General features: G+C 45.2%; 1 protein-coding gene across 1 annotated transcript; it reads right to left on the bottom strand.

The window, feature by feature from the left end:
- Positions 1-6931: 6931 nt before the first annotated feature.
- Positions 6932-13775, bottom strand: fahd2a (fumarylacetoacetate hydrolase domain containing 2A; the record flags this gene model as incomplete). The annotated part of the gene is given in 10 exon segments (XM_084180356.1): positions 6932-7141; positions 7830-7917; positions 8071-8179; positions 12899-13040; positions 13044-13061; positions 13143-13187; positions 13191-13205; positions 13208-13250; positions 13252-13419; positions 13510-13775. Coding segments are annotated over 10 exon segments (957 nt in total). The 3' UTR covers positions 6932-7078.
- Between the last annotated feature and the right edge of the window lie 9762 nt (positions 13776-23537).

Here is a 23537-nt window from a genome sequence, read left to right as displayed (position 1 = left end):
AAAAAAATAAATAATTGTCCAACAATGAAAATTCAAAAAATATATATATTTTTTGGCTCAGAAAACATGGGCCAAATAAAGCCCCCCGTGGGCCAAATTCGGTTTGGTTGGGGAACCCTGTTCTAGGCAGTGTAGCCTATTTCTATCATGGCTGTTCTTCTAGATAGTGTCTTTCTATCATCATGGCTGTTCTAGGCAGTGTATTTCTATCATCATGGCTGTTCTAGGCAGTGTATTTCTATCATCATGGCTGTTCTAGACAGTGTATTTCTATCATCATGGCTGTTCTAGACAGTGTATTTCTATCATCATGGCTGTTCTAGGCAGTGTATTTCTATCATCATGGCTGTTCTAGACAGTGAATTTCTATCATGGCTGTTCTAGACAGTGTATTTCTATCATCATGGATGTTCTAGGCAGTGTATTTCTATCATCATGGCTGTTCTAGGCAGTGTATTTCTATCATCATGGCTGTTCTAGACAGTGAATTTCTATCATGGCTGTTCTAGACAGTGTATTTCTATCATCATGGATGTTCTAGGCAGTGTATTTCTATCATGGCTGTTCTAGGCAGTGTATTTCTATCATCATGGCTGTTCTAGACAGTGTATTTCTATCATCATGGATGTTCTAGGCAGTGTATTTCTATCATCATGGCTGTTCTAGGCAGTGTATTTCTATCATCATGGCTGTTCTAGACAGTGAATTTCTATCATGGCTGTTCTAGACAGTGTATTTCTATCATCATGGCTGTTCTAGGCAGTGTATTTCTATCATCATGGCTGTTCTAGACAGTGCATTTCTATCATTATGGATGTTCTAGGCAGTGGGAAGATGAGAGTTGAGGTCAAATAATTCACCATTACACACTGTAGCAGACAATATGTGCATGAAAAACATTTTAACAGATGGAAATAAGTAAAATCAGTTATCTTGTAAGGCAAAAATATAGTGTGCAGTTTGGCACGCAAGCTATTTCAAGACATTGCAGAGAAAAGATACCGAGAAGTGTCAATGTCAGAAGACCTTTCTTATATGACACACTACTGGCATCTTGTGGTGGTCTGAACAAATGGCAGCATTTGAAATCAGAGAAGTGGACTAGTCACACCAAGTATGTGTGACAGGCTGGCTGTGCATTTTACCTCTGTTGCCCTTGAATAATCAATAGCCTTCAGCTCTCTCTTTCTGTCTCTCACACTTTGCATTTAGATTGAGTGTGTATCTCTGGGGTGTGTTTGACACAGTAAACACTTGCGTTTGTGTAAGCCAGGCTCTGTCGCAGCCGGCCGCGACCGGGAGACCCCTGGGCGGCGCACAATTGGTCCAGCGTCGTCCAAGGTAGGGGAGGGTTTGACCTGCAGGGATGTGGGTTCGTTTCCCACGGGGTGCCAGTATGACAAAAAAACAAAACAAACAAAAAAACATCTATGCATTCACTAACTGTAAGTCGCTCTGGATAAGAGCGTCTGCTAAATGACTAAAATTTAAAATGTAAATGTAAAATGTAAGCGCTGCAGGAGAGGCCACTGTGTGTTGCTGTGACTAACCAGGCATAACGTAACTGCCAGACAAAGCATTTCCAATACATAATTTGTATCTACAGTAAAGCATTGAACTGCAGTGGACCCAAATATTTAATATTTGTCTGATTTGAATCATGGAGACCAAAGCCACCATCTCCATACAGAGCAGATGAGCTGCCCACAACAGCTGACTCAGAGCAATACATTTACATTTTAGTCATTTAGCAGACGCTCTTATCCAGAGCGACTTACAGTTAGTGAGTGCATACATTTTCATTCTGGCCCCCCGTGGGAATCGAACCCACAACCCTGGCGTTGCAAGAGCCATGCTCTACCAACTGAGCTACACAGAGGGACCAATACCTTGCCAGCTGCTTGGCCTTTCTCTATGTCACACACTGTCACACAGCCTCACAGTGGGCATGGTAAGTGGCTGCTATTCCTGCACACACTGGACTCTTATCTGCACCCACGTCTAGCTTCATATACACTCAGTTGTCAGTTTATTAAGTATTAAATGGTTCGCTCCTACAGACCGTGAATCACGTGGCTGTGTCTTGCTATATAAAGTAGAATCCATGCCCCGAATAATTCAGGCTGTCCTGGAGGTAAAGGGGGGTTCGACCCGGTACTACACTGAACAAAAATATAAACGCATCATATAAAGTGTTGGTTTCATGAGCTGAAATAAAAGATCCCAGAAATGTTCCATACACACAAAAAGCTTATTTCTCTCAAATTGCGTGCACAAATTTGTTTACATCCCTGTTAGTGAGCATTTCTCCTTTGCCAAGATAATCCATCCACCTGATATGTGTGGCATATCAAGAAGCTGATTGAACAGCATTATCATTACACAGGGGCACCTTGTGCTGGGGACAATAAAAGGCCACTAAAATGTGCAGTCACACAACACAATGCCACAGATGTCTCAAGTTTTGAGGGAGCATGCAATTGGCAATGCTGACTGCAGGAATGTCCACCAGAGCTGTTGCCAGAGAATATTAAATGTGCATTTCTCTACCATAAGCCGCCTCCAACGTCGTTTTAGAGAATTTGGCAGTACGTCCAACCGGCCTCACAACCGCAGACCACGTGTAACCACGCCAGCCCAGGGCCTCCACATCTGGCTTCTTCACCTGTGGGATCGTCTGAGACTAGCCACCCGGACAGCTGATGAAACTGTGGGCTTGCACAACCAAATAATTTCTGCACAAACTGTCAGAAACCGTCTCAGGGAAGCTCATCTGTGTACTTGTCATCCTCACCAGGGTCTTGACCTGACTGCAGTTTGGCATCATTACCGACTTCAGTGGGCAAATGCTCACCTTCAATGGTCACTGGCACGCTGGAGAAGTGTGCTCTTTACGGATGAATCCCGGTTTCAACTGTACCGGGCAGATGGCAGACGTATGGCGTCGAGTGGGCGAGCGGTTTGCTGATGTCAACTTTGTGAACAGAGGAGTGGCGTGGGGTTATGGTATGGGCAGTCATAAGCTGCGGACAACAAACATTTTATCGATGGCAAATTGAATGCACAGAGACACCGTGACGAGATCCTGAGACCCATTGTTGTGCCATTCATCCGACGCCATCACCTCATGTTTCAGCATGATAATGCACGGCCCCATGTCACAAGGACATGTACACAATTCCTGGAAGCTGAAAATGTCCCAGTTCTTCCATGGCCTGCATACTCACCAGACATGTCACCCATTGAGCATGTTTGGGATGCTCTGGATCGACGTGTACAACAGCGTGTTCCAGTTCCCGCCAATATCCAATATTTTTAAAGGTATCTGTGACAAACAGTTACATATCTGTATTCCCAGTCATATGAAATCCATAGATTAGGGCATAATGAATGTATTTCAATTGACTTATATTAACTTTAATTCAGCAAAATCTTTGAAATTGTTGCATGTTGCGTTTTTCTGTTCAGTGTAGATGGGTGCACCTAATAAACTGACCACTGAGTATATCTATTGTATATCTATATGAATATCATCTAGGTGTTGCTACGGAAAATATGACAATTACATTGAGGGAAAAAAGTATTTGATCCCCTGCTGATTTTGTACGTTTGCCCACTGACAAAGAAATGATTAGTCTATAATTTTAATGGTAGGTTTATTTGAAGTGAGAGACAGAATAACAACAAAATAATCCAGAAGAACGCATGTCAAAAATGTTATAAATTGATTCACATTTTAATGAGGGAAATAAGTATTTGACCCCCTCTCAATCAGAAAGATTTCTGGCTCCCAGGTGTCTTTTATACAGGTAACGAGCTGAGATTAGGAGCACACTCTTAAAGGGAGTGCTCCTAATCTCAGTTTGTTACCTGTATAAAAGACACCTGTCCACAGAAGCAATCAATCAATCAGATTCCAAACTCTCCACCATGGCCAAGACCAAAGAGCTCTCCAAGGATGTCAGGACAAGATTGTAGACCTACACAAGGCTGGAATTGGCTACAAGACCATCGCCAAGCAGCTTGGTGAGAAGGTGACAACAGTTGGCGCGATTATTCGCAAATGGAAGAAACACTAAATAACTGTCAATCTCCCTCGGCCTGGGGCTCCATGCAAGATCTCACCTCGTGGAGTTGCAATGATTATGAGAATGGTGAGGAATCAACCCAGAACTACACGGGAGGATCTTGTCAATGATCTCAAGGCAGCTGGGACCATAGTCACCAAGAAAACAATTGGTAACACACTACGCCGTGAAGGACTGAAATCCTGCAGCGCCCGCAAGGTCCCCCTGCTCAAGAAAGCACATATACATGCCCATCTGAAGTTTGCCAATGAACATCTAAATGATTCAGAGGAGAACTGGGTGAAAGTGTTGTGGTCAGATGAGACCAAAATGGAGCTCTTTGGCATCAACTCAACTCGCCGTGTTTGGAGGAGGAGGAATGCTGCCTATGACCCCAAGAACACCATCCCCACCGTCAAACATGGAGGTGGAAACATTATGCTTTGGGGGTGTTTTTCAGCCAGGGCATTGAAAATGGGTTGTGGATGGGTATTCCAGCATGACAATGACCCAAAACACACGGCCAAGGCAACAAAGGAGTGGCTCAAGAAGAAGCACATTAAGGTCCTGGAGTGGCCTAGCCAGTCTCCAGACCTTAATCCCATAGAAAACCTTATTGACTTGGAGAAGATCTGCAAAGAGGAGTGGGACAAAATCCCTCCTGAGATGTGTGCAAACCTGGTGGCCAACTACAAGAAACGTAAAATACTTATTTCCCTCATTAAAATGCTAATCAATGTATGACATTTTTTACATGTGTTTTTCTGGATTTTTGTTGTTGTTATTCTGTCTCTCACTGTTCAAATAAACCTACCATTGAAATTATAGACTGATAATTTCTTTGTCAGTGGGCAAACGTACAAAATCAGCAGGGGATCAAATACTTTTTTCCCTCACTGTATATGAGTCATAATAACTCCCATGAATATTTATCATAATTATTAATGGAAGTCCTGATTCATGTAATTGTCTGGGTAAAAATATATTCTTTATGACACTGAATGCGTCCAAAATGGCATCCTATTCCCTATATAGTGCACTACTTTTGACTTTTGGTCTGTGGTCAAAAGTAGTGCACTATGTAGGTTATAGGGTGCCATTGGGACGGAGACTTCTGTGAAGACTCATCACGCATTTAACCATGTGAGTGGTATTATAGAATGACAATAGATATTTTGTATAAGAATGATCACAGAACATACAATAAAGAGCTTGAATTTATAAAAGTAATCTAGTCGAATCTACAGAAATTCCACAAAATACAGTGGGGGAAAAAAGTATTTAGTCAGCCACCAATTGTGCAAGTTCTCCCACTTAAAAATATGAGAGAGGCCTGTAATTTTCATCATAGGTACACGTCAACTATGACAGACAAATTGAGAAAAAAAAAAAAAAAGAATCACATTGTAGGATTTTTAATGAATTTATTTGCAAATTATGGTGGAAAATAAGTATTTGGTCACCTACAAACAAGCAAGATTACTGGCTCTCACAGACCTGTAACTTCTTCTTTAAGAGGCTCCTCTGTCCTCCACTCGTTACCTGTATTAATGGCACCTGTTTGAACTTGTTATCAGTATAAAAGACACCTGTCCACAACCTCAAACAGTCACACTCCAAACTCCACTATGGCCAAGACCAAAGAGCTGTCAAAGGACACCAGAAACGAAATTGTAGACCTGCACCAGGCTGGGAAGACTGAATCTGCAATAGGTAAGCAGCTTGGTTTGAAGAAATCAACTGTGGGAGCAATTATTAGGAAATGGAAGACATACAAGACCACTGATAATCTCCCTCGATCTGGGGCTCCACGCAAGATCTCACCCCGTGGGGTCAAAATGATCACAAGAACGGTGAGCAAAAATCCCAGAACCACACGGGGGGACCTAGTGAATGACCTGCAGAGAGCTGGGACCAAAGTAACAAAGCCTACCATCAGTAACACACTACGCCGCCAGGGACTCAAATCCTGCAGTGCCAGACATGTCCCCCTGCTTAAGCCAGTACATGTCCAGGCCCGTCTGAAGTTTGCTAGAGTGCATTTGGATGATCCAGAAGAGGATTGGGAGAATGTCATATGGTCAGATGAAACCAAAATATAACCTTTTGGTAAAAACTCAACTCGTCATGTTTGGAGGACAAAGAATGCTGAGTTGCATCCAAAGAACACCATACCTACTGTGAAGCATGGGGGTGGAAACATCATGCTTTGGGGCTGTTTTTCTGCAAAGGGACCAGGACGACTGATCCATGTAAAGGAAAGAATGAATGGGGCCATGTATCGTGAGATTTTTAGTGAAAACCTCCTTCCATCAGCAAGGGCATTGAAGATGAAACGTGGCTGGGTCTTTCAGCATGACAATGATCCCAAACACACCGCCCGGGCAACGAAGGAGTGGCTTCGTAAGAAGCATTTCAAGGTCCTGGAGTGGCCTAGCCAGTCTCCAGATCTCAACCCCATAGAAAATCTTTGGAGGGAGTTGAAAGTCTGTGTTGCCCAGCGACAGCCCCAAAACATCACTGCTCTAGAGGAGATCTGCATGGAGGAATGGACCAAAATACCAGCAACAGTGTGTGAAAACCTTGTGAAGACTTACAGAAAACGTTTGACCTGTGTCATTGCCAACAAAGGGTATATAACAAAGTATTGAGAAACTTTTGTTATTGACCAAATACTTATTTTCCACCATAATTTGCAAATAAATTCATAAAAAATCCTACAATGTGATTTTCTGGATTTTTTTTCCTCATTTTGTCTGTCATAGTTGACGTATACCTATGATGAAAATTACAGGCCTCTCTCATCTTTTTAAGTGGGAGAACTTGCACAATTGGTGGCTGACTAAATACTTTTTTTCCCCACTGTATATGCAACATGAGTTGAGACCTGATTTACAGTACACTAGAATAATGCCACTTCGGTCCAAAAGAGAGCTGAATCAATCAATCATAATGATTGGTTGATTGAAGAGAGAGCTGTCCAATGGGCTGGCTGCGTCAGGGGTCATAGGTCAGACAACATTGTTGCGTATGACCCCCAGCTGGTCTATCTGACCCTCAACCACGTCACGTCTCTGAAACACAAACACACACACACACACACACACAGGAACACTTCATTATGCCTTTCACAAGACAGGACCACCATTGCTTGACTTGGACTGAAATAGGTTCCGGAACTCATTTTGGGTGCTGGTACTGTTTATATTTAGGTGCAGGAGCTCCACAATACTTTTGAGCTAATATTCTATAAGAGGAACAGGAGCTCAAGCAGTAGAACATTTTAGGTGCCGGTACTCAGCTCCGGTGAGCTCCTGCCCAAGTCAAGCACTGAGGACCATAACAGACAACACTTGTAACTCTTGTGCCCAATCCCAAATTAACCCCTTGCCCCTACCCTGTGGAACTGGTGTGTACAGTACACATAAATAATTGGATTTGTGTAAACAATGTGGTGAAACTTGTATCCAGCCTATCAGATGGCAAGGTGGATCTACGACAATATTGATAATACCTATCCGATTTCTTTAGATCTATGTGAAGTTCCTTGCCCTATAGGGGCTGGGGGTGGATGTGGAGTTGAACATGACGGTCTCGTTCCAGGCTAACTACATTACAGACACATGTCAGATCTCACAACGCCTATGATATAGCAATCAGTCGATGAAGTGGCACACAACCATTGGTTGAGGCATTATAACATCTGCTATGTAGTTGGCCTGGAACACAACCAATGTCTTTATATAACTGTGTGATGCTGACCTTGAGGAAGACAGGTGGGTTCCTGAACACGCCCACACCTGGAGGAGTCCCCGTTGGAAACACGTCACCTGGAGACAACGTCATAAACCTAACATAGGAGAGAACACACACATGCAAATCTTTGTTATCATAGTTAGAGCAACTGTACACTACTCAATAGCTATCACAAATATTGTTTTTATCATGACAGTGTAACTTTGTTGTCATAACTGTTTATGACCATGTGACTGCTATCACTCACTTTGAGACCCAAGCAACCACTTGCTCAGTCTTAAAGATCAGCTGGTCAGTGTTGCTGTTCTGGACTGGAACATCGTTCACCAGACAGCGGATACCCAGATTATGGGGGTCTGATGACAAATGCAGAGATATAGTCTGTGTCCCAAATAGCACCCTATTTCCTTTGACCAGGGCCCATAGAAGTTAACTTTAAAGGTAATAGGGTGCCATTTGAAACGAAACCACATATGGGTCGTTCCACAAAATGAGTAGATTGCCCAGCTGAACGCCTCCATGCAGGAAGTGCTCCAAATGCTGCATAAACTGACCATCGCTCCGGTTCCACCTCAGGGAGCAGCGAGTGCACCCAGTCCACCTCCTCCCGTGCTATCACCAACGTCTGAGGGACCCCTCGCCCTGCTGGAGGGCTATGCTAGAGAGGCTAGTAGAGGCTTCCTGCTACAGGTTTCACTGTATCTGGCGCATCAGCGTGGGGCATCTCCATTGGATCAAGCCAGGATAGGGCTGGTGATTTCGCTACTGAAGGGAAAGGCGCTGGATTGGGCAATGGCTGTCTGGGAAGGAGGTGAGGCCGCGGCGCTTCCCTACTCCACCTTCCTCGATCGGTTCAGGGCGGTGTTCGATCATCCCACGGAGGGAAAGGACGGGGGTGAGCGTCTCCTCCGGCTACAACAGGGAGAGGAGACCGAGTTCGAGTATGCCCTGAGCTTTCGCACGGTGGTGGCGTCTTCCAACTGGAATGAGCGTGCTCTGCGCACAGCCTTCAGGAGAGGCTTACGGGAGGACATCACGACGGAACATGCATTTCGGGATGACAAGATGGACCTTGATACCCTCCTCGCCACGTCCGTTCATCTTGACAACATGTTGAGAGACCGACGGCGTTCCCAACACCACCCGGAGCCTCGACGCTTACCCCATCTGAGCTATGGAAGCCACCCTGCCTCCGAGTCCTCACCCATGAAGGTGGGCAGTATCCCCTACACCACCACGGACCACAGATCTCCTGGCGGCTCCCTATCTAGGCGGTATGACTCCCGTCGGCATTCCGTTCAGTGTTCCATCATCACCTGTCACCAAACCATTGTTTTTTGTTCCCCTAACGGTGAATGGTTCTTCCTTCTCTTCGCTTTCCACGGCAATGATAGATTCCGGATCAGCGGGGAACCTTATCGATAGGGAGCTGGTCTCTGAATGGGGGTTGCCCACCGTACCACTGCCTTCTCCGTTACATGTCACCTCGCTGGACAATAAACTACTTGGATCAGGCACCATTACGCACGTCACTCTCCCCATCACCATCACCATTCCCACACTACCGGAGCACCACAAGGAGCTGTCCTTCCACATTGTCACGTCACCCCTTCACCGGATCGTCTTGGGATTGCCCTGGCTCAGACTACACAACCCCACCATCAATTGGATCACCAAGAGGATCACAGCCTGGTCCCCATCATGCCGGAGGACCTGCCTGCCGGTGGTTTGTTGTTCCACGTCAGTGTAGATTCCGGAGTCCGCCCTCCAGCCCAACATTCCACGTGTGTACGCAGATCTCTCCGATGTCTTCTCTGCCTCCAAGGCTAAATGTCTCCCTCCTTACAGGCCCTGGGACTGTGCCATTGACCTGCTGGAGGGACAACACCCCCTGAAGAGTCACATTTACTCAATTTCCATAGCGGAGACTGAGGCCATGGAGAGAAGTTTGTGGTGGAGACCCTAAAACAGGGGTTCATCAGACGCTCTACCTCTCCTGCCTCCGGAGGACTGAGGCCGTGCATTGACTACCGGGGGTTGAACGCAGTCACCACCAAGTACCAGTACCCCCTCCCTCTGGTTCCGTCGGCCATCGAGCAGCTACGAGGGGCCCGGTACTTTACCAAGTTAAACCTGAGGAGTGCCTACAACCTGATCCGAATCCAGGAAGGAGACGAGTGGAAGACGGCATTCAGCACTACCTCAGGCCACTATGAATACTGCGTCATGCCCTACGGCCTCGCCAACGCACCTTCCGTGTTCCAGTCCTTCGTCAATTACGTGTTCCAAGAAATGCTGATTAGACAGGTGGTGGTGTACATCGACGATATCCTGATCTACTCGGCTACGTTCGAGGAGCACGTCAGGAACGTCCGAGCGGTCCTACTCCGCCTCCGGGAACACAGCCTGTTGGTGAACACAGCCTCGGAGAGAAATGTGAATTCCACCAACAGGCCATCTCCTTCCTGGGATACAGGATCAGTCCTCAGGGGGTGATCATGGAAATAGCGAAGACTGACGCCGTCAGGTCATGGCCAGTCCCCACCACCATCAAGGGCCTACAGAGCTTCCTGGGCTTCGCAAATTTCTACCGGCGTTTCATCAGGTCCTTCAGCTCCATAGCCGCCCCGCTCACCTCTCTCCTTAAGGGTGGGTCTCAGAAGCTGGCCTGGAACCCTGAGGCTGACGGTGCCTTCAAGAGGCTGAAGCGGAGGTTCACCACAGCGCCCCTCCTAAAACACCCAGATCCAGCTCGCCCTTTCATCCTGGAGGTGGACGCATCTGAGGAGGGCATGGGTGGGGTCCTCTCCCAGCGGCAAGGTAAGCCAGGGAAAATGTATCCCTGTGCCTTTTTCTCGAAAAAGCTTACTCCCGCAGAGAGGAACTATGGAGTTGGAGACAGGGAGCTGTTGGCGGTGGTCCTCGCTCTGGAGGAACGCAGTCCATCCATTCCGGATTCTCACTGACCACCAGAATTTGGAGCACATACGGGCAACGAAACGGATGAACTCCCGTAAAGCCAGGTGGGCCCAATTTCTTACTCGCTTTCAGTTTATTCTGTCCTACCGCCCAGGATCCCAGAATGTGAAAGCCGACGCCCTCTCCAGGATGCACCATACCGGAGGGGGGGTCCTATCCTGCCTCCGTCTCTCATCGTGGCACCTGTCATTTGGGATGTGGACGAAGACATCCGCCTGGCGACTCAGGAGGACCCAGCGCCTGCCAACGCCCCTCCGGGGCGCGTGTATGTACCCACCAGGGTCCGTGACTGCCTGCTGGCCTGGCCGCACACCACCCTTACGGCAGGGCACTCGGGTATTACGTGCACCCTACATTCTCTCTCACAAAAATACTGGTGGCCCACCTTGGCTACTGATGTCTTCTCCTGTTCCGTATGTGCCCAAACGAAGACACCTCGGAATGCCCCGGCAGGCAAAATAGTTCCTCTCCCAGTGCCTCAGCGACCTTGGTCACACCTGTCCATTGACTTTGTCACCGACCTCCCACGTTCTGACGGCTTCACCACAGTCCTGGTGGTCGTAGATCGGTTCTCCAAATCATGTCATTTTCTGCCACTAACTGGTCTTCCTTCTGCTCTCCAGGTCGCTGAGGTCCGCATTATGGACTTCCGGAGGGCATCGTCTCAGACCGTGGCCCCCAATTCACCTCCCGAGTGTGGAAGGCTTTCCTGGAGAAGATCGGGGCCACGGCCAGCCTCACATCCGGGTATAGGCCTCAGTCGAATGGGCAGGTGGAGTGCATGAACCAGGAGCTGGGGAGGTTTCTTTGTTGCCACTGTCAGGACCGGCAGGGTGAGTGGGCGAGGTTTCTTCCCTGGGCAGAACATGCCCAGAACTCCCTTGTTCACTCCTCCACGGGGCTCACTCCCTTCGAGTGCGTCCTGGGGCCAACCGGCCCTGGCCCCTTGGACACCCAACCAGACAGATGCGCCCGCTGTCGACGAGTGGTTCCACAGGTCCGGACTGGTCTGGGACGCTGTCCATCTCTAGAGGGCCATTTGTCGTGAGGCCACGCAGTCATGGGTATACATGGAGTACAGGAGGGGATTGAGGACGCACACTTGTGGGGCCCCCATGTTGCGAATCAGTGTCGGAGGTAATTTTGCCTACCTTCACCACCTGAAGGCGGCCGTCAGGAAGTCCAGGACTCAGCTGCATAGGGAGGAGTTCAGTCCTAGGGCCGTGAGCTTTGAGGTGAACTTAGAGGGCACTATGGTATTGAAGGCCGAGCTGTATTCGATGAACAGCATCCTCACATATGCATTCCTTTTGTCCAGGTGGGTGAGGTCAGTGTGCAGTGTAATGGCAATTGCGACGTCCATGGAGCTGTCAGGACGGTAGGCGAATTGGAGAGGGTTGAGTGTGTCGGGGAGGGGAGGGAGGAGGTGATGTGGTCTTTGACTAGCCCCTCGAAGCACTTCATGATGACAGAAGTCAGTGTAACGGGTCGTTAGTTATTCAGTTCAGTTACTTTCCGGTAGGCGAATTGGAGAGGGTTGAGTGTGTCGGGGAGGGGAGGGAGGAGGTGATGTGGTCTTTGACTAGCCCCTCGAAGCACTTCATGATGACAGAAGTGAGTGTAACGGGTCGTTAGTTATTCAGTTCAGTTACTTTCCCTTTCTTGGGCACGGGGATGATAGTGGACAGCTTGAAGCATTTGGGGATAGCGGCCTGAGCTAGAGAGATATTGAACGTTTCAGAATACACAACAGCCAGCTGGTCTGGGACGGCAGCCTTGCGAGGGTTAACACATTTGAATGACTTACATACCTCCTCTGTGGAGACCGTAAGTACGTAGCGCTCGTTGTTCAGGGGCTCGTCGTTGTGCTCAAAGCATGAGAAAAAGGTGTTTACCTCGTCCAGTAGGGCTGCGTTGGTGTCCGCGACGTGACTGAATTGCCCGCTGAATTAGGTGAAATAAAAAAAGAACACTTCTCAAAAGGCACCGAATTGGTGGAACGGCCCATATACATTGTAGCAACCACTCTGCCAAAGTAAGAACATTTTGCACATTTTGTCTCATCATGTTTCTCCCTCCCTCCCTGCCTCTCTCACCCTTCACAGCAGAGGTGGTCACTAAGGCGGGGCCGAGAGGACAGAAGCTGTCAAAGGTTTTTCCCAGCAGCCACTGCTTCCCGTTGCGTTTCATCTGCCAATCACGTGCGCTGACATCGTTGGCCACGGTGAAACCTGCCACCTAGGACATAGCATCCTCTTCCTGACAGAAATATAGAATGGTGAGTGGGTGAGTCTGTCATGAAACCCCTGTGTCTGTCAAGTTGTGTTCAGTCAGACTCACCTTAATGTGTTTCCCCTTTCGTCCAATCACAAAGGCTAGCTCCACCTACCAGTCCACCTCCTCCAATCAGAGAGAAGCAGAGAAGAGAATCCATCGACAAAGTTGCAAGATCTTGCTGAAGATGATTGGTTCTTTAGGGATAAGGGCATCCTGCTCCAGGCAGTGGTCCCGGTAGTTCATCCCCACACACACCACCTTCTCTGGTGCTAGGACTGGGGACAGCAGCCTCACCTCCACACGGGGAACCACACACTGAGCAGGACTAGCCTCCAGTGCTCTGAGAGAGAGAAATAAAAAAATAGTATGTGCTCTGGATGGAAATGATGGCTACTGACAGCCAGGCACCAATAAAGTATGTGTGTGTTACCTCTGTGCACACTCCATGCCCTTCTCTCCCAGCTCCAGCAGCTCTTTCATGGTTGTGGGCATCGAAGGGTCAAAGGCCTTAAGGTCAACGACCCCTAGCCCCTCCCCCTGCTCCACACCAACCCTGACCCTTCCCTCATCGCCTTTAAGGCAGAACTGTACCAATCGCATCGCAGCGCCACTCACTGCCCGCCTTCCTGGGATAGCAGACAGCCTATCAGAGAAGCTCCTCGAGATGAGAGACAAGGAACAAAGAGGAAGTCTCATCTACTGAGAACAGAGAGCAGGGAAATTACTGAGAGAGAGAGACAGAGAGAAAAACGTCAAGAGTAAAAGAACAAAAGGAGAGACAAAGTGAAGGGGAGGTGGGTTGAATTTATAATTATTTTAGACAACAAGATGTGCTAAGAATGGTCCATTCCCCAAAACAAATCTAGTATTGAACAATTGCTGTAGATAATCTCAAAGTACAGTTTACTGCTAATATTGTAATGCATTGTGTGCACTGTGCAGTACCAACAAAGTGACTCACTGAGTTCAGAGCTCTAGCTAGCCAAGGAATTCCAAAAGCATCTAGCTACCTGATATTGCAGATAATAAACGCCTCAGTTTTCTGCCAACTCAATGGAAATTATTTTATTAGGTGTACTTGCTGAAAGCAAGAACAACTTTTGAAATCTGAAATAATTTGTATTATTATTTCCCTTCCGCTGGCACTTGTCGCACCAAAACCAAACAAGCTACCAACACCAAAACAACTTTTAAATGTGCTGACTGTCTTCAGGTTGCTTGAAAATAATGTTTTGATTAGATCCAAGACATTCATAGAAAGTTGAAGCTCATTTACCGCATTTCTATACAATTTAAAAACAAGCAAAAATGACCCCATCCATTATCACTTTGGTTGCTGTAGCAGAGAACATTTGGCAATTTTATGAAAAATGTCACGCAATTCAACTCATTTTGCCATGGGTCAGAGACAAAATACCAGTTTTACAGCAAATTACCTGCAATTCTACACATTTCGCCATGGGGTGGAGAGACATTTTTGCAGTTTTAAATCTAATTTCCCGCAATTCTACACATTTTGCCATGACTTATGCCATGTTAATATGATACAGTGCCTTCAGAAAGTATTCATACCCCTTGACTTATTCCACATTTTGTTGTGTTACATCCTGAATTCAAAATTGATTAAATAGATATTTTCCCTCACCCATCTACATACAATACCCCATAATGACACATTTTGCAAATGTAATGAAAATGAAATATCTCATTTACACAAGTATTCACACCCCTGAGCAATCAATACATGTTAGAACCACCTTTGGTAGCGATTACAGCAGTGAGTCTTTCTGGGTAAGTCTCTAAGTGCTTTGCACACCTGGATTGTACAATTTTTGCACATTATTAAGTCTTGCCATAGATTTTCAAGCCAATTTAAGTCAAAACTGTAACTAGGCCACTAAGGAACATTCAATGTCGTCTTGGTAAGCAACCAGTGTATATTTGGCCTTGTTTGTGTTTTAGGTTATTGTCCTGCTGAAAGGTGAATTTGTCTCCCAGTGTCTGTTGGAAAGCAGACTGAACCAGGTTTTCCTCTAGGATTTTGCCTGTGCTTAGCTCTATTCCGTTTCTTTTTATCCTAAAAAAAACTCCAGATGACAAGCATACCCATTATTTTTTTTATTTAACCCTTATTTGGATGCAGCCACCACCATGCTTGAAAATATGAAGAGTGGTACTCAGTGATGTGTTGTGTTGGATTTGCCCCAAACATAATGCCACATTTATTTGTTTTTTTATTTACATTTGAAAAGATTACAGAGGTCCGGCCCTCGGTGTCCTCATACTGTACGTAGCTACGGCCCTGACCACTACTACTACTTCTATTTCAAAACCATAAATACTTGAAGTCTAGCAAGCACACACATTTTCTTTAGGAAATGTCATTTTCTATGGTGAAGTGTCACATACTAAAATATTTTATAGAATAGGCCCAATAAGATACGGCTTTATCAATAATACTGTATGTCTCTTTGGTTTGCATGACTGATGGGTGTCAGGCACAGGAGGCTGCTGAGGGGAGGACGGCTCATAATAATGGCAGGAACGGAGCGAATGGAATGGCCATTACTAGCCATTACCACGAGCCCGTCCTCCCCAATTAAGGTGCCACCAACCTCCTATGGTGTCAGGAGGACTTTTAATTCAGCCAGGCAATGTTCCCTTGAGATGAAAGGGGCATAATTACTGCCCACAGAAGCCGTGGGGTGACGTGACGGAGAACGAAATATGTTGTGATTCTTTACATTTCTATGTGGTGAGGTGGATAGCATTATGGCTGAGATTCCTTGGCTTAGGCAACTTTCAACTTGAAAGCAAACAAACCTCATTAAACAGAAACAGAAACCAAACTGAACTTGAGGTGTAAACTCCAAATGCATTGGAGTAGATTGATTTCACAGAAATGGAAAGTGCAGCTATTTCAGTGATTTTGTGAATCCTTGAACAACAACTTCCTCATCCAAAATGAGTGCATGAATTGTCAATTACCAATTATGTTGTCAAAGACTAAAAAGAGTTTCCTGGAGTTGCTGATCATCTTTAGCTATTATTAGCTCATGTTCAGCTCTTCCTTTTAAATGTACAGTATTTAAGATGGGTGGGCCAAGTTAAGTGGTTCTCAGATTACTTCTTTAATATTCTCAACTTTGTGAAATATGCTTCTCCTGGATGTTCAGGTTTGACATGATGTCCATGTTTTGTCTTTATTTTCAATGACTTTTTCAACTGCCAGTGTCATTATCATGCCAACATTTGGGATGTTACCCTCAATCATTCACTCATTTTCACCCATTGTCTCATCTCGCCGCCCTACTTTACCTGTCCAACACCAAACACCCATCCACCAGTAATCAAACGCGGACTGGGTGTGATTATTACATACTCTACCGCTTGATCAAAACGCTCTCTTATAAATACAGACTGAAAACACAGCTTATGTACAGTCCGTCAACCTCCAACACCAGGGGAGACTTGCTTTATGTGAAAATGGCTGTTCTTATGCAATTCTTCTTTATATGCAGAAACTAACTTTGATATTTACAAGGATAAGAAGATACCATATTTTGATTTGATATACTAATTATTAGGTGTGCTTGACAAAAGCAAGAACAACTTTAGGAATCCGACATAGTCTACAGTACTTCTTATTAATGTGCGTGCTGAAACGTATTCTTATTATTTGCTTTCCTCCTTCACCTACTATGGCACCAAAACCGTAAAAACTCCCAACACCAAAACAACTTAAATGTGCAGACTGGCACTGGGGTACTGTTGATGAAAAAAACATGTTTTAATCCCAGTGCATTTCAATGGATATAGGTTTGAATGGGAAATATTCTGCCACCTGTAGCGCCAAAACTGTAAAAGCAACCAAAAGGCACTCTTTTCGTGGAACGACCCAAAAATAATCATTTGGTTGTGTTTATGAAGGTCTTAGATAACATTAGAATATGAAAATATATATATTAAATAAATAAATCCATTATTATTTATTTACACTGAACAAAAATATAAAAACACAACATGTAAAGTGTTGGTCCCATGTTTACAGAAATTGTCCATAAGCACAAAAAGCTTTAAAATGTTGTGCACAAATATGTTTACATCCCTGTTAGTGAGCATTTCTCCTTTGCCAAGATAATCCACCCACCGGACAGGTGTGGCATATCAAGAAACTGATTAAACAGCATGGTCATTATACAGGTGCACCTTGTGCTGGGGACATTAGACCCCTTTCTGTGTTTGCAAACATTACTGCACGAGGGCGATGCGCACAAGTTGGTGACAGAACAAGGGGGAGTTCTTATAGAACGCCAGCAAAAAAAGCCTCTATTTAAATGTTGTTTATGACTGCATTTCACTACTTTTGGATTATACTTGGATTTTAAGGCTCGTATGAATGTTCTGCTTAATATAATGTTTGTGCCATCATCACAAATCAACTGCTTAAAAAAACACTTCAACTTGAACCAGTAAAATTGATTTTTTTGCTACAGCCTATATCAATGAGCGTTAGCATTCTAGCTAACAACTGCTACATCCAAAATAGTTATTTTGCAAAGATCACAACCAACTAATAAAATTAGCAAGAATCAAAACATAATTGTAAGCGTATGAGAAACCCAATAAGTTATTTTGTTTAGAAGTAATAAAAACGTAAATCTAGGCTATGTTGAATGGGCGCCGATGGCGTGACGTCAGTGTGTGGGGGACTGGAAAAGGGTCTATAAAAGGCCACTCTAAAATGTGACGTTTTGTCACACAACACAATGCCACAGATATCTCAAGTTTTAAGGGACTGTGCCATTGGCATGCTGACTGCAGGAATGTCCATCAGAGCTGTTGCCAGATAATTGAATGTGCAACATCGTTTTAGAGAATTTGGCAGTACATCCAACCGGCTTCACAACCGCAGACCACGTATAAGCACGCCAGCCCAGGACCTCCACATCCGGCTTCTTCACCTGTGGGATCGTCTGATGCCAGCCACCCGCACAGCTGATGAAACTGTGGGTTTGCACAACCAAAGAACTTCTGCACAAACTGTCAGAAACAGTCTCAGGGAAGCTCATCTGCGTGATCGCCGTCCTCACCAGGGTATTGTCCTGACCGCAGTTGGGCATCGTAACCGACTTAATTCGGCAAATTCTCACCTTGGATGGCCACTGGCACACTGGAGAAGTGTGCTATTCACAGATGGTTTCAACTGTACCGGGCAGATGGCAGACAGCATGTATGGCGTCGTGTGGGCGAGCGGTTTGCTGATGTCAAAGTTGGTGGTGGTGGGGTTATGGTATGGGCAGGCATAAGCTACGGACAGTGAACACAATTGCATTTTATCGATGGCAATTTGAATGACCAGAGATAACGTGACGAGATCCTGAGGCCCATTGTCGTGCCATTCATCCGCCGCCATCACCTCATGTTTCAGCATGATAATGCACGGCCCCATGTCGCAAGGGTCTGTACACATTTTCTGGAAGCTGAAAATGTCCCAGTTCTTCCATGGCCTGCATACGCACCAGACATGCCACCCATTGAGCATGTTTGGGAAGCTCTGGATCGACGTGTACGACAGCATGTTCCAGTTCCCGCCAATATTCATCAACTTCGTACAGCCATTGAAGACGATTGGGACAACATTCCACAGGCCACAATCAACAGCCTGATCAACTCTATGCGAAGGAGATGTGTCTGCTGCATGAGACAAATGGTGGTAACACCAGATACTGACTGATTTTTTTATCCACGCCCATGTAAAGTATATATATTTTTTGGTATCTGTGACCAACAGATGCATATCTGTATTCACAGTCGTGAAATCCATAGATTAGGGCCTAATGAATTTATTTCAATTGACTGATTTCCTTATATGAACTGTAACTCAGTAAAATCTTAGAAATTGTTGCATATTGCGTTTATATTTTTGTTCAGTGTAGTTTAGGCAAGTCTTAAAGGTCCAATGCAGCTGTTTTTATCTCAATATCAAATCATTTCTGGGTAACAATGAAGCACCTTACTGTGATTGTTTTAAATTAAAATAGTCACAAATATACATAAATTGCTTCTTAGCCAAAGGCAAGTTCTTAAGCAATAATTTAGCATGGACTGTCTGGGAGTGGCCTGAGTGGGGAGGGAAAAACCTGAACATTTGCTGTTATTGGCAGAGAGGTTTGGAACTCTCTTGTTGGTCTATTATACAATGGCTGGTTCTAATCCTGAATGCTGATTGGTTAAAACCGTATTCCAGCTGGTGTCTATTCCACAAGTTACCACCAGGACTCTTGGAAGATTAGTCGAAATGAAGACTAAAAGAGATCCTAATAAAATAAAACCAAACCACCGGCTAAATCTATGACCTTAAAATGCCTATTTACTCTGTTACATCTGACTGCACAATCTTCTGTCTCATCAGCCCAGCCAGGCAATTTATAAACTTGATCTCCACTATGAAAAGCATCTAGACATTATCTCACATTTCTTTTAGACAAACATTTCGTTTTCAACAGTGGGGATTTGTATAAACCTTGCGGTCTGTCTCTCCGACATTTGCAACATTGTTTCACTATTCAAATTCGATCTCCAACTGTCCCATAGTAATGAACTTGTCAGGAACAGACAGACAGGCAGGCAGCGCTTCTCAGCCAGTCGAAATCATGAATCAGCTGGCATAATCTTTATGGATATATACAAAGAAATGTAAGTTGAAAAAAAGGTCAAACGAAACGAGATGCAAACTAGTTTGCAGTCTTTCCAGCTTCAGTTTGAAGTGACTGTGTTAGCGTTAACTGTGTTGTTGGCTTGCTTCTCTGAACAACAGTGTCCTGAGGAGAGAGCACATTTTCTATGCCAGACGAAATCACACCTCATTAGCTCACTGTTATGGATGTATCCAAATAAATGTCACTAGAAAACAGCTTAAACAAGTGCAAATGTAGCTACTGTTGTTATTCTGGCTGTTATTCTGGTTGTTATTCTGGCTGAACTGTTTGATGTGACTGTAAATTAGCCGTAGTTGGCTAGCTAGCAAGCAAGGGATAAGAACGTTGCCAGCCAGTATGACTGGTCCATAGATACAGAACAAAAAGACTGAACGACTGGGTCGCGTCTCTGGCAACCAAACCGATAGAACGAACGACCAGCCAGGCTTGGGTAGCAACCCTAGATTTGTGTCGGGACTATAGATTGTGGAAGGATGAAATAGTATGAATAAATTCATCAAAATAACGTTTTTATTGAAAATATGTCAATCATTATTTGAATATGTTGGTAACCCGTTGTATAAAAGTGATAATGACCTTGAAGCCGGTGTTTGGAGGATATATTGATTTCGTCTCTGCCCTAACAACACCCGTGCCAATATATCCTCCAAACACCGGCTTTTCTGACATTATCACTTAGGGTGTGTTCGTAAATTCAATCTGGAGTGCCAGAGTGCACTCTGGGCATTCGTAAATTCAGAGCGTTGTTAAAAATCTTCTTTAACCTGTCTCCTCCCCTTCACTGATTGAAGTGGATTTAACAAGTGATGGGCCATTTTCAGATGGGCTGCCAAATACAGGGTGAATGAATGGCAGGGGGAAACTCTGTTTGTGATATCGAAATTCTAACAACTTCAGTGTGTTAAATTTACTTATTTAGGAAAAGTCGGGGATGACGTTCAGAAGACGGCGGCGGCGGTTCTAACATTAAGCCAGAAACGCCATTCAAACTTTCAAACGTTCAGAACTGTCTGGTATAGGTTGCTTGTATACAACTTTTTGAACTCGCTACATGTTGCTTGTCCTATGTTGCTCTGTCTGCGTGCTACGTGTTGCTTGTCCTATGTTGCTCTGTCTGCGTGCTACGTGTTGCTTGTCCTATGTTGCTCTGTCTGCGTGCTACGTGTTGCTTGTCCTATGTTGCTCTGTCTGCATGCTACGTGTTGCTTGTCCTATGTTGCTCTGTCTGCGTGCTACGTGTTGCTTGTCCTATGTTGCTCTGTCTGTGTGCTATGTGTTGCTTGTCCTATGTTGCTCTGCATGTGCTCACTGTTTGTCTGTATTGTTATTGTAATTGTTTTTAATAACCTGCCCAGGGACTGCGGTTAGAAATTACCCGGCTGGCTAAAACCGGCACTTTTACTGAAACGTTGATTAATGTGCACTGTCCCTGTAAAAATTTAAATATAGAGACTGCTGCCATATGTACATAGTCATTGAACACTGGTCACTTTAATAATGTTTAGATACTGTTTTACCCACTTCATATGTACACTAAGAATACAAAACATGAAGAACACCTGCTCTTTCCATGATATAGACAGACCAGGTGAATCCAGGTGAAAGCTATGATCCCTTATTGATGTCACTTGTTAAATCCACTTCAATCAGTGTAGAAGAAGGGGAGGAGACAGGTTAAAGAAGGAATGTTAGGCCTTGAGACAATTGAGACATTGATTGTGTGCCATTCAGAGGGTGAATGGGCAAGACAGAAAATGGAAGAGCCTTTTTAGGTGCCAGGCGCACAGATTTGTGTAAAGAACTGCAACGCTGCTGGGTTTTTCATGCTCAACAGTTTCCCCATGTGTATCAAGAATGGTCCACCACCCAAAGGACATCCAGCCAACTTGACACAACTCTGGGAAGCATTGGCGTCAACATGGGCCAGCATCCCTGTGGAACGCTTTCAACACCTTGTAGAGTCCATGCCCCAACGAATTTAGGCTGTTCTGAGGGGGGAAGGGGGCAGAGGGTGCAACTCTATATTAGGTTTGATTGATTGGGAAGTATTTTGATTCGCCATTGCTCTTGAACCATTAAAAAGTTACACACACCAAACCAATGTTGACATGTATAGACTGACTCAACTTAGATTGCTTGTCAAAAGATTGTTAATACTATTTGTACTTTTCTAACTATAACAATTTTAAAGTTGCATAAAAGCTCCATAGGCTTCAATTGGAAATATTTGGATTCACCACTGTTCTTGAACCGTTCATGCCACAAACACCAAACTAACGTCGACATGTGCAAACTGACTTGAATACTTTATAAAGTTTGTTGTCTTCGCATTCATTTCAATGGCAGAATGCAGGCTTTAACATTCTAAACTGAAATCACTGCCACAGAACTTTCATAATGTTCAAACTAAAACATTTATAGAGCTTAAATACACATCGCATGGCAAGATGCTAAAGTACTCACTCTAGCCTACTATAGATGGCTTAGCTGACAACATCACGAAAATGATGTGCACTCTTCCATGGGGCAGAAGTCAGCGTGTTGTTGTGATTCTGGATGGCCAGATTGCTAGCAAGAATGACAAGAAACTACCATGTGGGGAATCGTAAGTGGCTAGTTTTGAGGTGTTTTGACTGATTTCATGTCAAGGCTAATATGGCTAAAATTCGCTAGCTTGCTAGCTATAACCAACAACTGTAACAATGTATTTGAGAGAACTGCTCATTGTGCAAATGTATTCATGTTTTCAGACACTAACAGCTTACAGACGGTAGGCAATTAAGGTCACAGTTATGAAAACGTAGGACACTAAAGAGGCCTTTCTACTGACTCTGAAAAACACCAAAGAGGCCTTTCTACTGACACTGAAAAACATCAAAAGAAAGATGCCCAGGGTCCCTGCTCATCTGCGTGAACGTGCCTTAGGCATGCTGCAAGGAGGCATGAGTACTGCAGATGTGGCCATGGCAATAAATTGCAATGTCCTACTGTGAGACGCCTAAGACAGCGATACAGGGAGACAGGACGGACAGCTGATCGTCCTCGAAGTAGCAGACCACGTGTAACAACACCTGCACAGGATCGGTACATCAGAACATCACACCTGCGGGCAGGTACAGGAAGGCAACAACAACTGCCCGAGTTACACCAGGAACGCACAATCCCTCCATCAGTGCTCAGACTGTCCGCAATAGGCTGAGAGAGGCTGGACTGAGGGCTTGTAGGCCTGTTGTAAGGCAGGTCCTCTCCAGACATCACCGGCAACAACGTCGTCTATGGGCACAAACCCACCGTCGCTGGACCAGACAGGACTGGCAAAAAGTGCTCTTCACTGACAAGTCGCGGTTTTGTCTCACCAGGGGTGATGGTCGGATTCGTGTTTATCGTTGAAGGAATGAGCGTTACACCGAGGCCTGTACTCTGGAGCGGGATCGATTTGGAGGTGGAGGGTACGTCATGGTCTGGGGCGGTGTGTCACAGCATCATTGAACTGAGCTTGTTGTCATTGCAGGCAATCTCAACGCTGTGCGTTACAGGGAAGACATCCTCCTCCCTCATGTGGTACCCTTCCTGCAGGCTCATCCTGACAATGCCACCAGCCATACTGCTCGTTCTGTGCGTGATTTCCTGCAAGACAGGAATGTCAGTGTTCTGCCATGGCCAGCGAAGAGCCCGGATCTCAATCCCATTGAGCACGTCTGGGACCTGTTGGATCGGAGGGTGAGGGATAGGGCCA

Source organism: Coregonus lavaretus (genome assembly GCF_964263955.1).
Source record: "Coregonus lavaretus genome assembly, chromosome: 17".
NCBI classification, from domain to species: Eukaryota; Metazoa; Chordata; class Actinopteri; order Salmoniformes; family Salmonidae; genus Coregonus; species Coregonus lavaretus.
The sequence above is the reverse complement of the archived record's forward strand: the minus strand, read 5'-3'. Positions and strand labels throughout refer to the sequence as shown.